Below are 15,021 nucleotides of genomic sequence, written 5' to 3' on the forward strand. Positions count from 1 at the left end.
CTCTGCCTCTTTTTGTGTCTCTCATAAATAAATAAAGAGAATATTTTTTTAAAAGATGGGTTAATAGGGAAAAATAGATTTAGGTATGCTGGGGTAGTTCATAAAGAAATGTGACTCAAGCGAGAGGTTAGAATTTGCAGATTATATACCATCTTAACAAAGGTGATAAGGAATAGAGAAGAGTTTAGATAAAAGAGAAAGGGCTTGGGGTTTCTTAGGGAAAGGAGATTTATGGTAAGGTGATTAGGAAATGCATGGAAAATCAGGGTTGTTTAATAGGGCTGGTTATGCATGAAGAGTCAGGCAGTCTGAGTTGTTTCTGGAGTAGTTCTCTTCCTGGTACTGGACTGGACGGGGGCTACCTTTACAAGTGGAAATTTACATCCTTCTTCTGGCCCAACTGGAAAGGGGGTCTCTTTTCCCAAACTTGCTGTTTCTTAATTCCCTTGAGCTCAAAATAATCTTCATGCTAAAGTGCTGTATTTTGTGGTGGCATATTCTGATCCTCTCCAATGACTAAAGGTTCTAGGTGACTGTTAGCATTACACCAGATTTTAGGAGGCTTGCTAATCCTTTATTTAAGCCTGTAATAACTTCTCCATTTGAATTTGGAACACCAGTTTTCTTTTGCAGTAATCCGTTACAAATATACTAATATTAAGGTTTTATAATATATACAACATATTAGTATAGTGCTACATGTGTATGACTTATATATTTATGCATCTGGATTATTCCCCTTCTGCCCCCTTTTTTTAACTGGTGAGTTCTCTAATTAAAAGTTTTGGTGGCTACTTTAAGTCTGTAAAAAGTCTGTAAATGTAGTTGTCCTTATTAGTATACCAAGCTTGTATTTAAGGTGTCCATTCGTATTTCTGTTCAATTTGTATATTTCAGGTTTTTCAGTTCTTTTCAACTTCATGTACATTTCTTAAAACACAAATTCCTCTTGATATCTGACAAGCTTCTAGGCATATACTGTACACATAATAGTCACAAAATATTTCACTAATGAATTTGTGAAAATTTTGTGTAAAATGAGGTTGTTGATTGGTCATCATTTACTCCAGAAGTTTCATAGATTCATTGCATAGCAGTTAGGAGTTAGGATGAGAGAGTTGAGTAGACAAGTTAGAAATGACATGTTGAGAAGTAAGAGCCAACACAAAAGGAAGATAAGAATCCATCTGTATAGCTTCCCGAGGTTATTTATTATGGAGCCACAGTCTTACAGATCTCAGTAACCCCAGGTATGGACATCATTATATTGAAGCAAAGGGCAGCAATGGATGACTGCCTGTCCTGTCTTTACTTTGGCCTTGGGCAAGCTATTTCATCTTTCTGATCCTCCATTTTCTCTTTTACAAAATGAAATCACAGGGTTAGAAAGTTTTGGGTGTCTCTTATGGATGTGAAATTCTGTATCTACAGCGATGAAGACAATCAGCTACAGGTTCAATTAGATTCACCATATTTTGTGCAATAGGAAATTGTGAGCCTGCCATACACATATTTTAGAGATATTAACTTTAGAATGGTTACATATTGTTTTGACCAAACCTGGTTTGGGATGTGGGCTACTGTTAGGGGATAAGACTTTGAGGGTGAAAGAAGGTGAATTTGGGCAAATAAGTGGAAACTATCTGGAGGTGGATTTTAAAAATAAGAACTAATAGACAAAAGCAAGTGATTAAACAGGAAATTGTGAAGTACTGGGCTCCCTGCCTCTGGGGAAGTAAAGCAGAAGCCACATGACCACTTGTAAATGACATTGTAGAAAATATTATTTGGGTAAAATCTGTTCAACCTTGTAACCATCCCATCTAGGAGGAGCTCTACAAGTGTTGGGGAGCTCTTTGAGGCGACCCAAGGTAAGTTAGGAAAGTATATAAGAAGGAACATGCCATGTATGGCCTCCTTGACAGGTTTTAATCCTGGGATGACACCTTTCCAGGAGCTGGTCTGGATTCTGGGGGAGGTCCTCTCTCCTTCCCTGTTGTAGTGGCAAGCTTTAAATACAGTCTTTGTTTTCTTAATTCTTTATCCAACAGAGGTAGCTGTTGTTTACCAGTTGGAACATTTCTTTTCAGGATTTATTCCTTGCATTTGCCTTCTTAATACCTTCTGTGTATACATAGGACATAGTTTCCATTCTGTTCTGTAACTTCGTATTTTCTCCTAACCATGTAATGTAGTCATCTATCCATGTCAGCCCTTGTAGATCTCCAGAAAACTCTCAAATAATAGTGAGCGTTGATAAAGTTTTTACTATATGCCAGCACTTTTTAAAGTGCTTTTTATATATTACCATATTTATGTCTCACAACTTCATGAAATAAGAACTTCTATTAGAAATGAAAAAAAAAAAAAACATAGCGCAGAGAGATTAAGTATTTCACCTACAGTTGCACAGTAAATGGAGGCAGCCTTAGAATCTAGGCAGCCTGGCTTCAGAGTCTGTCAGTCACTTCACTACAGTGTTTCTCAAGCGACTGTGGTGTTCCTTTCTATGCTTCTATCATAGTTCATTGACTCCTCTCTGGTTGGACTTTTAGTGCTATCCTCCCCCTTTTTGCTACTACAACATACCAGGTTCTATTTTAAGTCTAGAAATACTTCTGTAAGAGAGCATACACCCCAATCCTTGTCTTTATGATAAAGTCACACTCTGGGAGGGAGTGCAGATAGGGGACATGCTATTTTTAAAAATTTTGAAAATTGTGTGGGAGAGGAGAAGGTGAGAGGTGGTGTGAAGAAGCAAACAAGCAGCGAAGGGAGTTGATGGCAGTGCCATGGTATGCCACAGGTTTCCTGAAGATGATCCATGAGCAAGGACCTGGCGAGGAAGGGATGAGCACCCTGTGGACTTCTGTACAAAAGTGGATCAGCAGAGGGAAAGGCCTAATGTGGGTGCATGTGTGGCACTTTCCGGGAAGACTTAGAAGGCCTGCTAGCTGGAACAGAGTGGGTGGGGAAAGAGTAGAAGGTATCACAGGAGATGAGAGGGAGCAGGGAAAGGAGGAGGGGTTCCAAAGGGGGCAGAGCCTTGTAGGTCGTTTTGAAGAACTTTGGCTTTTAATCTTTATGAGATACTGATCCATAACATTTTGAGGAGAAGAGTGCTTTGTTCTGGCTTACATTTTACAAAGATCACTCTGTCTGCTGTGTTGAGAGTAAACTATAAAGGGACAAAGATAGAAGGAAACAGGGGAGAAGTGTTACTGGTTAGAGCAGGGTGGCAGCAGGGAAGTGGTTGAAAAATGGTGGTCATCCTTCCGAGGTGCAGTTAGCGGGGTTTGCTGATGGATCGAGTATCAGAGAACAAGATGGATTAAGAATAATTCTGTGATTTTTGAAAGGACAACTGGAAGGATGGATTTGCTATTCGTGGATTTACCATTAACTTGCCCAAGTGTCTTGATGCTGAATTTCTGAATCAAAGAACAAACTTGTGGCTTTCAGTACTTCTGATTCAACCTTTAAGCCACTTGCTTTAGAAACAGAATGGATGCTTGATTGTCTTATGGGATTAGGGTTTCAGTTTTAGAGCAGTGGAAATGTATGTCATGTCAAGCTGGCTTTCCATGTGGCATAACTAGGTGTCATTATTTTTCAGTGTCTGATACTTGGTTTTGCAGATTCAGAAACTTTTTCTGTAGATTGGCCTAGAGTTAAATGGGCCCAGGGACCGATTTCTTAATAGCCAGTCTCACTAATTCAGTTCCTTATGTAGGCATATCTGACCATGGTCAATAGCTGCCAGCATCCCAGAATTAGAAGAACCACCCCACACCCCACATTTCTGGAGGAAATTTCCTGATTTACAGAGGTGAGTGACTTTCAGCAGCTGGCCACAGGATTCAGAGCTAGTTAGGCCTACCTGGTGCTTTCTTACTGTGCTGCTTCCTGTGTCTAGTCTTTTGTCCAGTGTGCAAGAATATCACCCATTTTCTGATTTCCTCCTGCTTCTTCCCAGACTCTCCTGTCTTTGGTCTCACCCCATTCCCCCTATCACTTTTGTCTTGTAGCTTCTTTTAAAAACTTGTGTACACTTCTCACTGAAATTCCCTTTTCTATAATCCAACTTTCCTTATATCCTTAACCTCTTTTTTTTTTTTTAAAGATTTTTATTTATTTATTCATAGAGAGAGAGAGAGAGAGGCAGAGACACAGGCAGAGAGAGAAGCAGGCTCCAAGCAGGGAGCTCGACGCGGGACTCGATCCCGGGACTCCAGGATCATACCCCGGGCTGCAGGCGGTCCTAAACCGCTGTGCCACTGGGGCTGCCCTATCCTTAACCTCTTAACAAAAGTCTGTGTCCTTGGCAGGAGAATAAATCTGTTTCCTATGCTCACCTTTTCTGTTTGTTTGTTTGTTTGTTTAAATTTAAAAAGACAAAATCATTTCTTCAAACAAAATCTTTCACGGGTCTTTGATTCATGAAGCACATAAACACACAGTAACAGGTTGTAGTGGAGGATGAGGAGGAAGACTATGGTACCCTTTGCTTAGCCTCCTCTGCATCTCTGACTGCACCCCTCAGGAACCTCTTTGGGAGTCAGGGTTACATAGTCCTGCTTTGTTGAAAAAAGTACCCTGGAGTCTCTCTGCAGGGATGCATGGTGATTCTCCCACAGGGCTACTCACAGTTCTCCTTGTCACCTCCAGATTTCCGTTCTTCCCCTCTGTGCAAAAGAACCTGGGCTCTAAAGCCCATTTCCTCTTCTCACTAGACTGAACTGCTGGACATCAGGGACTTTTTATCTTTCTTTTTTTGTGTGTGTCTTGGTGTGGGTGAGTGAAGGAGTGACAGAATGAATAAATGAAATGCTGAATTACTGACCTTATTGATAGAAGTTTTAGGTGAACTCAGGAACTTGTCCAGGTAGTAAGCATCATAAAGGAAACCCATTGAAGCTGAACTCACATGGGAATTTCTTGACTGGTTTTGTATGGCCAGTTCATCAGTGTGGTTTGTGGTGCCTAGATACAGTTTGAAGACATGATTGTTTTTTCTGTGATCATCTGCCTCGGGTGTCTGCTCTGCTTGCCACTGTTAAAGATTTTGAGAAATTTTTGCTCTTTGGACTCTTCTGGGTTGCAGTGAAAACTACAACCCTTTCTATAACATTCCTTCTTATGGAGCATAAAATATGTTATGTTCTAGTTTTTGTTTAGTTAAAATACAATCGATTCTTGAGATCCCAAGACTATACCCCCGGTTACTTTGGATATAAATGTCTGCAACTATCCTGAGTTATATATTTGAATACATGTTAGGATGATTTTTTTTTTTTTTTCAGATTGTTAAATCCCATCAAGTCTTAGAGTAACTTTATTTTCAACTTTCGGCAGCCCCTGGCCCAACTCTCAAAGTCTCTCAAAGTCCTGACAGTAGTTATGGGGGTAGACAGTGGCATTGCTACAGGCTACTTCTTTCTTGACTGCTGTTTTCAAATTAGAAAAGGCATCGTGGTTTTTGAAGTTTATCACGCACATAAATCCTTATTTGCTGAAATATTTTTGTGTGTTTCACATGACTACTTGCTTAACTATGAATATATACAATAAGTGTTCTCTTACTTGAATATTTAAGTACAGAGGATACTCACATACAGAGTAGTGAAGACTGTGCTTGCTTTGTACAGAAACAGATTAATATGACTCTCTTTTTAGTGCTATTGTGAGGAAGAGTTTTTATGAGTATATCAGTATGCATTTAGACATAAAAATTAAGCGTGCCCGGGTGGCTCAGTCAGTTAAGTGTCTGACTTTTTAAGATTTTATTTATTTATTTGAGAGAGTGAGTGAGTGAGCGAGAAAGAGAGCACAAGCAGAACAAGAGATAGAAGTAGACTCTCTGCTGAACAGAGAGCCTCATGTGGGGCTTGATCCCAGGATTCCGGGATCATGACCTGAGCCGAAGGCAGACACTTAACTGAGCCACCCAGGCACTCTGACTCTTTATTTCGGCTCAGGTCATGATCTCAGGGTTGTGAGCTCCAGCTCTGCACTGGGTGTTGGAGCCTGCTTAAGATCCTCCCCGTCTCCCTTTCCTTCTGCTCCTCCCTATCCCCCCCTCAAAAAAAAAAAAAAAAAAGAACTATAAAAGTCAGATATATATTTACAAAATAATTTTTCATGAAAGAAAACTTTGGGTGAAGACCTAGTCATTGTTGTGCTTGCTTCAGTAGCACATACACTAAAATTGGAAGACCTAGTTATTATTATTTTTATATTGATTGAGCATTGAGTTGCAGGAAAGATGTAAGGAAGAGGAGAAAAGAACATGAAGAGAGAAGCAACATTTCTTGCCTACCTGCTATTTGTTGAGAATTGTGTTTTTCTTGATGTATCCAGGAGTGTGCAATTAGACTGTGCGCAGAATTCAGAGAAACAGACACTGTCAGATACTGTGTTTCTACTTTGAAGACATTCGATGTGTTATAATCCCTATAAATTTCTGTATTGTTTTCATTAAAAAAACATTTGCTCTGATTTTTATTACACAATCAAAACCCAAGTTTGATTTATGTCCTGAGATCTGATCTTCAAGGAACAGTGAATCTTAGGCATCCATTCCAGCTCCAGCACTAACTCAAAGTGTGGACTTTGGGCCACAGTTATTACATCTTCTTGAATCTCAGTTTTCTCTCTCTTTTTAAAAAAGATTTTATTTATTTAAGAGAGGATGAGTGGGATGGGGAGGAACAGAAGGAGAAGCAGATTCCTCGCTGAGCAGGGAGCCCTACGTGGGGCTCAGTCCCAGGATCCCAAGATCATGACCTGAGCAAAAGGCAGATGCTTAACCAGCTGAGCCAGCCAGTGGCTCCTCATCTCTTTGGTGAAATAAAGTAAATGACATGTCATCTTTATTTTCTATGCTTCTGTGAATTTTAAGATTCTGTACAAATTATTTTTGTATTTAGTAGTTGGCAGAAAAGAGGGAAGGATTTCTACATGTTTTCTGCATTACTCAAGTTAGTGTTCTAGTCAAGGGTATGTCTCTAATTTAGAAATATGTTTCAAGAAAATAAGGATTATATTGAGTTAGCTTTACATGTAATTTTTGTTTTAATTAATATTTCAAAGCTATCTAAAATGAGGACTTCAGAGATTCATGTTACTTTAAAGTTTCTTAAGGTGTTATTGTTACCAGCATTCATATTTTGAAGGACAAATCTTTTAAAAATGTGTCTGTGTTGGGTATGTTTCTAAAGAAATTGTTTTACAGGCTTCTATTAACCTGAACAAAGCTAAACAAAAAGAACAGGATGTAAGAAGGGAATGTTTAGAAAAAGAGGATTCAGAGAAATTGGGTTAAAAGTTTTCCTACTTTATTTGGTCACATGTAAAATGTGGCATTAATATTCCATAACAGGTCTATGATTTTTGCTTTGATTATAGTTCTGGTCTACCCTAGCATTTTAAATCCATATTCAGTAAAAGCATGAAATAATATTCTAAGTAAATTACTCAAGCATCTCTATTTTGAACTTTTCCTCTTAATTCTCTGGTGTTCTGCTTACTCCCTTAAAATCAGCCTTGGACTGCTTTATGACCTGATTTAGTGTTTATTGTGTCATCAGAACATTTGCTCTGGGGATGCCTGGGTGGGTCAGCGGTTGGGCATCTGCTTTAGGCTTGGGGTGTGATCCCAGAGTCCCAGGATTGAGTCCCACATCAGGCTGCCTGCATGGAGTGTGCTTCTCCCTCTGGCTGTGTCTCTGCCTGTGTCTCTGCCTCTCTCTTTTTGTCTTTCATGAATAAATAAATAAAATCTTTCAAAAAACAAAAACAATAACATTTGTCCTGGATTGTTATAACATATTGGCTGTGCTGTTTTCAGATATGTTACGTAGCTAATTATATAATGGTTAACTTGGTGAAATGCTGTGTAAATGCTAGCTGTGATTATTATTGTCATTAGAATATAGTGGTTGGTGGTAATGTTACCTCCTTTTTATTTTTCATACCAACATTTTTATTCTGTGGAAATGTTTCTTCATCTCTAAAGAGCCTTAAAATTTTGTATTCAGTTGGATTCTTTCCACACCACTAGGTTCGTTGCACTGTTATCAACTGTCACATTATTAGAGAATGTTTCCAAAATCTCCCCCCAGCTTCCTTCCCAGCCGGTGACTCGAATTTCCAGAAACTTGATGGGCATTAGTGGAACCTCAGATTTAGTGTGTTCTATGTGAATTTGTTGCCTTCTATCTCATTACTCAGCCAGCTGCTTCCTTGAGCCAAATTTGACCTACTGTCTATTTATGTAAATGAAGCTTTACTGGCAGATGCTACACACACACACACACACACACACACACACACACACACACATTTGTGTATTATGTACGATTGATTTTGCATTAAAGTGACAGAATTAAAACTCTTCCAACAGAGGACCTGTGAGTAGCAGAGCCTAAAGTATTGACTATGTCGCTTTTTCTGTAGGATGTTCGCTGATCCCTTGTAGACTTTTGAACTTTCTTGGGGTTTTCCTCAAGTATATTCTAGCAAGAAAACTAATCTCCTTTCCTTTAATCTTTTATTTTTATTTTTTAAATTTTTTTATCTTCCACATGCATTCAGTCGTCACATCCCTTTTCCTTGCCTCTTAGATTCTTTTTCCTTGAGTTTCATTTTATGTCTTGCCACCATTGTCATGTTCTTCAAGTTTGGTTCCACTCTATGTCCACACTGCTGCCAAACACTTCCCCATTGCCCACTAACTTAAATAGAAACTCTTCAGCCTCTTTCTTAAATCTCCTTCCATAATAGAAGCTTTCCAGTCTCTATAATATATATGAATTCTGTAGTTCAGTACTTCCCTCCTACTTTTAACCTTCTTGTCTTTTGCCATGCTGTAACAGTTGCCTGATGGTTTCTCTGCCTCTAATTCTTCTTTCTCCTCCTACTGTCTGCCTTAAAAATCCCCCCAAGTTTGTTTGGAAGCCTTGTACTATCTTTTTCTGTCTATATACTCTTTTGTTCCCCATGATATATATGTTGCCTGTGTGTCTTTCTGTCACTAGAGGCATTTTATTTGATGCTGTGTTGTTGATGTTCTTTTACATCTCATCCATTATAAACTATAAGCTCGTTGGGTGCAAAGAGCATGTCTTCTTTACTGTGTTCTCTTAAACTCACAACATCATGTCTTAGATGTGCTTAATAATTAAGAAAATGAGTCACATTATAGGAGGCAGGCCTTTTAATTTGAATGTAATTGTTGGTGACCTCACAGACTCTCTTGGATGTTTGCCATGTTTCTAGGTATTATAGCTAAAATTCTTGAGGAAGCCAGATGTTACTTCCTCGTATAGATTCTTAATGTAAATGGAAAATTATTTTTTTGTTTGAAAAGGTATTTTGCATTTACCACCAGAAAACTGTGTACAATGATGTGCATGGCACTAATAAAAAAGTAAAACCAGGTGGTAGAGCCAGGCAGTAATTCTCTTGGATATGCCAAATCTGCCAAATTCAGATTTTTAAAATTCCATTAACAAGTTTCTTTTATTACAGGATTCCAAGTGGAAAAATTATACCAAAGCTCTGTGATAAGTTATTGAAATGAAACATTTAGAGATGATGTTAAAATAGTATTTTATTCTCTACTTATTCATTTAATCATTCTCTGTATACCTCCCAGAAGGTCTTGAAGTGGCTGTTGATCACAAATAGCTGGTTCTGTTAATCCCAGGGTTTTGTTTTTGTTTTTGTTTTTTTGTTTTGGCCGCCAGTTCTGAGTTTGTATTCTTGAAAAGGTTGGAGAAAACATGAATGTGCCAGGTGTAGAGACTTCATTTCACAATGGTGTGTTCTAAAAGTTACATGTCTTGAAATTGGGCTGCTCATACTCTTAACTTCCTCAGTTTAGAAAGGTAAAGATTGCCAGGGGGGCCAGGAACACAATTTGGTGCATAAAGCCTAGTGTACCCCAGCATCCAGAAAAACAAAAAAAGGAAACAAAGCATCACTGTACCCCAAAACCCATGTACTTGAAAAAGAGTTGAAGACTTGAAAATTTCATTTTAAAATGGGCAAAGAATGTGAATAGTTTCTAGAAAAAGATTTCCAGCACCACGGAATTGACCACTGTTTTCTGGCACACAGTCAGTGTTTGCTGTATATGTGAATGCCAGATGAGGGAGTAATGTATAAAATATATCCCAACCCCCTCCTAAGTAAAGATGTGCTTAATAACCAGCCATGTTGACCTTGGAATCAGCATTTCTACTTTTTAGCATTTATGCTAGGGAAATAAGTAGACATCTTAGCATAGATTTCACATCTGGATTTCCACAACCCAGAAACACTTTCTCAAATAATCAAAGATATCTATCCATCCACATATGTACATATGTATGTATACACATGCTCATTGTAAAATCATTTTTAATAGTGAAAGATTGGAAACAACCTAACTGCCGATAAGAATAAGCTATAGTATATCCACATTGTGATGGGTAAAAAGGATAAGATTGATGGTTATGTAAAGATGTGAAAGGAAAAAGGTATTTGTAAAGCAAAATGTAGTTTCATCCTTATGTGTAAGTACTGAACATGGGTCTAGTTACACATTATATTTGCATATGTGAGGGCTGGGCTGGCAGTTAGCATAAGCACCCTGTAATGCTTAAGCATAAGTACCTGGGGAGCAAAAGTGGGGAGATGTGTGAATTCCCAGGAGAGAAGGTATATTATACCTTCTGTTTTTTAGACTTCTGTTAGAATTTTTAAAAGTATGTTTAACTTTTATAGTGGTCAAACTCCTGGAAAGTCATAGAATGGGTTTTAGGTACATTTTCATTAATATTTAAAATAACTTAATTGAATGACTAACTAGAAAGTGGCTTTTAAGCATGATTTATATCCTTGAGAATTCTGTATAAAGTTTTTGCTTTTGTAATGGGATGATAAAGACATGGTCAGATTGGATGGCTGTTGTATTCTCTAATGGTATGATCAGTAGATGTGTAGTACAGGAGTCTTATTATAATATTTTCTCTTTCAGCAGTTATTAGAAAATCCAGTTTCATGGTAGAAAGCCTTGTTAGGATTTGGACAGTTTATATGCACTAACATGAGTTTCTAAGAGTACACTTGTGAGCAAAACAATCAAACTGTTTTTTCTTCAATCTTTTAGAAAAGCTCAAGAGGAGAACAAGAAAATAGTGCTAGCTGGATGTGTTCCTCAAGCCCAGCCTCGTCAGGACTACTTTAAGGGACTGAGTATCATAGGGGTAAGCTCTACATGATGGGGGAAAAAAGAAAATCTTGTGTTGTTGAAACATGTAATGGATCCACATTTTGATTCTTTCTTTCTTTCTTTTTCCTTCCCTTCCCTTCCCTTCCCTTCCCTTCCCTTCCCTTCCCTTCCCTTCCCTTCCCTTCCCTTCCCTTCCCTTTTAAAAAAGATTTTATTTATTTATTCATGAGAGACACACAGAGAGAGAGAGAGAGAGGCAGAGACATAGGCAGAGGGAGAAGCAGGCTCCTTGCAGGGAGCCCGATGCAGGACTCCATCCCAGGACACCAGGATCATGCTCTAAGCCAAAGGCAGCTCAACTGCTGAGCCACCCAGGGGTCCCAGATTTGCTCTTCCTGTTTTATTTACAAACTATGTTGCACTTGGGACTATGTCTCCTCATCATACTTCCCCCATTGCTGCTGAAATTTTGTCATGTCTCTGTAACTTTTTCACTGTAGCACAAAAACATTCTAGATTCTCTCACTTAAAAAAAAAAAAAAAATACCAGGGTGCCTGGGTGGTTCAGTTCATGAAGCATCTGCCTTTGGCTCAGGTCATGATCTCAGAGCCCTGGAATGAAGCCTTGCATTGGACTCCCTGCTTAGCGGGAAGTCTGCTTCTCCCTCTCCCTCTGCTACTCCTCCTGCTTGTATTCTCTCTTTCTTTCTGGCTCTTTGTCAAATACATAAATAAATCTTTAAAAAAAAACCTAACACAACAAGCTGTACAGAATTTAAGTCCCTTGTTAATACCTGGCCTTTCTCTGCCTGTCCATTACCATTTTTCTTCCCGTATCATTGTTGTTTCTCCATCCCACTGAACTCCTTGTCATCTCCCTAGTACATAGATGCCTTTTTTGGGAATTTGCCACCTCCCTTATATTGCACCCCCCCTCCCCCCAGTCGCAGCCCCACCGTTGCCCATCCTGGGACGCCCCCTCTGACCCCCTGTCATTTGCTCTCTCAGCATCTCACAGGGTTATGATTTTACATTTACTTATTTATAATTGTCTGATAAAGGCCACCTTGCTACTTAAATTACTAAATTCACAGTGACTGTGTTTCAGTCTGCTTTTAAACACTGATCATGTTTCTCCAACCTTCCCCGTGATGCCCAACATACAGTAGGCACTCAGTGAGTGTTTTGTGACTGACTAAATGAGTCTTCCTGCTCTTAGCATCCTTGGGTCAGGGGACTACCCATGTCATCCGTCTTACTCTTTGTGGCCATTGGTCGTCACAGAGTGCCCACAAGTGGTTAGCATTCCATCAGTATCCGTTGACCACATGGTGGTGCTTCATCCTTCCTACCATTCTACTAGGGCTGTACTCAATATGCTCAGTAATCTTCTTTAAAAAAAAAGGGGGGGGCTATATTAATTTATAAAAATGTATGAAAATATAGTACCCTCAGAGAAAAATTATGTGAATAATTGGCATCTGGAATGAGATTCATTGGATTTTTCTGTATTTGATTTACTACTGACAGCCTTTTTTTTTTTTTTTTTAAGTAATCTCTATGTCCAACTTGGGGATTGAACTTACTACCCTGAAATCAAGAGCTGTAAGCACTACCGACTAAACCAGCCAGGTGCCCTGCTATTGACAAGTTTTTTAATACTGTATTCTCAGTGTAATGAACTTGTTTTCTGCTGTCAAGTCCTTGCCCACTAGAAAATTCAATAATCTTTGAACAAACATTCTTGTGTTAAACAGAACCTAAATGTTTGAGAAGTTTAGTTTGTTTTCACCATTTGTCTGTTTACTTTTTGATTACTCTTGGTTTAAGGAATGACATGAATATGGACTCCTGAGTTATCTATTCATGTGAGACTAACTTTCTCCATAAACATAGTCCTGCTGTGTTAGGGAAATAGGAAACTCGTTAGAATTCTGTTTTAGGATGGAATGTGCAAAAGCATAGGATTCATCTCAGATTTCATCTCTAGGAGTTAAATTATTGGAATAGGATAATTTCTTTAGTATAACAAATCCTGTTCTCTGTGTACATTATGGTAACACTTTTCTGAACTCCGCTGTGTGCAGTTAAGAGCTCAGTATATGTTAGGAAGTAGGGGAGGTTCTGAGGGAGCATCCCCAGTGCTGCTAATGGATGGATGATACAAACTCATGGCTTTGGCAAGTAACCTCTCTCACCTCCCCATTTAATCTAGCATCTTTTTGTTCTGCCATCCAATCTCATTCTTTAGATTTATGTATTTTGCTTCTTTACAACTGGAGAACTAACTATAGATCACATATTTAAAAATGGGAATAGAAAGAATATTCATAATTCCATCACTGAAATACAATAATTATGACTTTGCTTATTTCCTCTAGACTATTTTTCCCCTGTGGTTTTTGTTTTATTTATTTATTTATTTATTATTTATTTATTTATTTATTTATTTTTTAAAGTGATATGACTATTCTCTTTTTAAGATTTATTTATCTGTTCATGATAGACATAGAGAGAGAGGCAGAGACACAGGAGGAGGGAGAAGCAGGCTCCGTGCCGGGAGCTCGACGCGGGACTCGATCCCGGGACCCCAGGATCGCGCCCTGGGCCAAAGGCAGGCGCCAAAACGCTGAGCCACCCAGGGATCCCCTTTTGTTTTAAATGTAATCTCTATATCCAGTGTGGGGCTTGAACTCACAATCTTGAGACCGAGAGTCACATGCTCTTCCAAGTGAGCCAGCCAGGTGCCCCCCACAAAAGGCTTTTTATTTTAATTTCAAATCAGTATGTTGTGAAAAGTTTCCAAAAGTGAAATTGCACTATTTGTAACATAGTTTGAGTTATAATCTAATTACGTCTTCAGATTTAGTGTAACTATTAAATTATAAGATCATTCTTTGTAAACATCATTTTATAGAGCGATTTTTTGCAGCAATATAACATTTATCATAACTGACTGTTTATATGTGAATGTCATGTCCACAGAACCTAAAATTTTAAAAAATCTGGGGAAGGAAACCAAAATCATCTATAATTGGTATCTGAAAAGACCCGTTTCTGAAGATAATTTTTAGAATTGCTACAAAAACAGAAACCTGAAATATAGTGAGTTTAATTGAAATAAAGAAATGTATTATATTGATTTAGACGAAAAAATTCTGAAGTGTTAAAAAAAATGTTTAAATTCATAGATGTAGGAAACTGGTTTTAGGGATTATATTGCAGGGTTTTTTTTTTTGTTTTGTTTTGTTTTGTCTTTTTTAAACAGACGAAGTAAAAACTTACTCCTTCACAAAATTTCCCTCACAGAGTACCTGAGACTCCTGGCTTTAATAGAAGTGGAAGGAAGAACCCATGTAACTACATTCTGGGCTTCTGCTCTCTGCTAGGATTTGTCTGTGTCACCCCACAATACAGAGAGGGTGTGTCGGTTCTTTTGACCAAGTGATTGAAATAAAAAGCTGCCTTGAGGTGGGGATCAGTGGGGGAACAAGCTACTTACTACACACCTGAGTTAAAAAAGACATATTATCCCTATGTTTGCAAGTACTTATGGAGTAAGCCTGTAAAAAAGAAGATACTTAATAATTAAGAAGGATGTTATTACCCTTGTAACATGTGAATTTCCATCAATATCAGCCTCTAGAAATGGGACATTTAATTTGTTTTCATAATCAGAGATAACAATGCAGTGAGGGCACATAGCAATCAGTTGTCAGACCCTGGGCATGTTATTATCATCTATCCTACTGTCTCTAGAAACTATCTAGCTGTAATTAATATTATTTGTGTGGTGGCGAATG

The 15,021-nt window shown here is 38.4% G+C and overlaps 1 protein-coding gene across 7 annotated transcripts in view; it reads left to right on the forward strand.

Annotated features, from left to right (window-relative positions):
- Positions 1-15,021, forward strand: part of CDKAL1 (CDK5 regulatory subunit associated protein 1 like 1) — a 663,852-nt gene that overhangs the window by 166,681 nt on the left and 482,150 nt on the right. For all 7 annotated transcript variants that reach the window (XM_025443462.3, XM_025443470.3, XM_025443473.3 and 4 more), the window contains one exon: positions 11,156-11,252. In XM_025443462.3, coding sequence (XP_025299247.1) covers positions 11,156-11,252 — 97 coding nt within the window. The remainder of the gene's footprint in view (positions 1-11,155; positions 11,253-15,021) is intronic.

This window comes from Canis lupus, chromosome 35 (genome assembly GCF_003254725.2).
Source record: "Canis lupus dingo isolate Sandy chromosome 35, ASM325472v2, whole genome shotgun sequence".
NCBI lineage: Eukaryota > Metazoa > Chordata > Mammalia > Carnivora > Canidae > Canis > Canis lupus.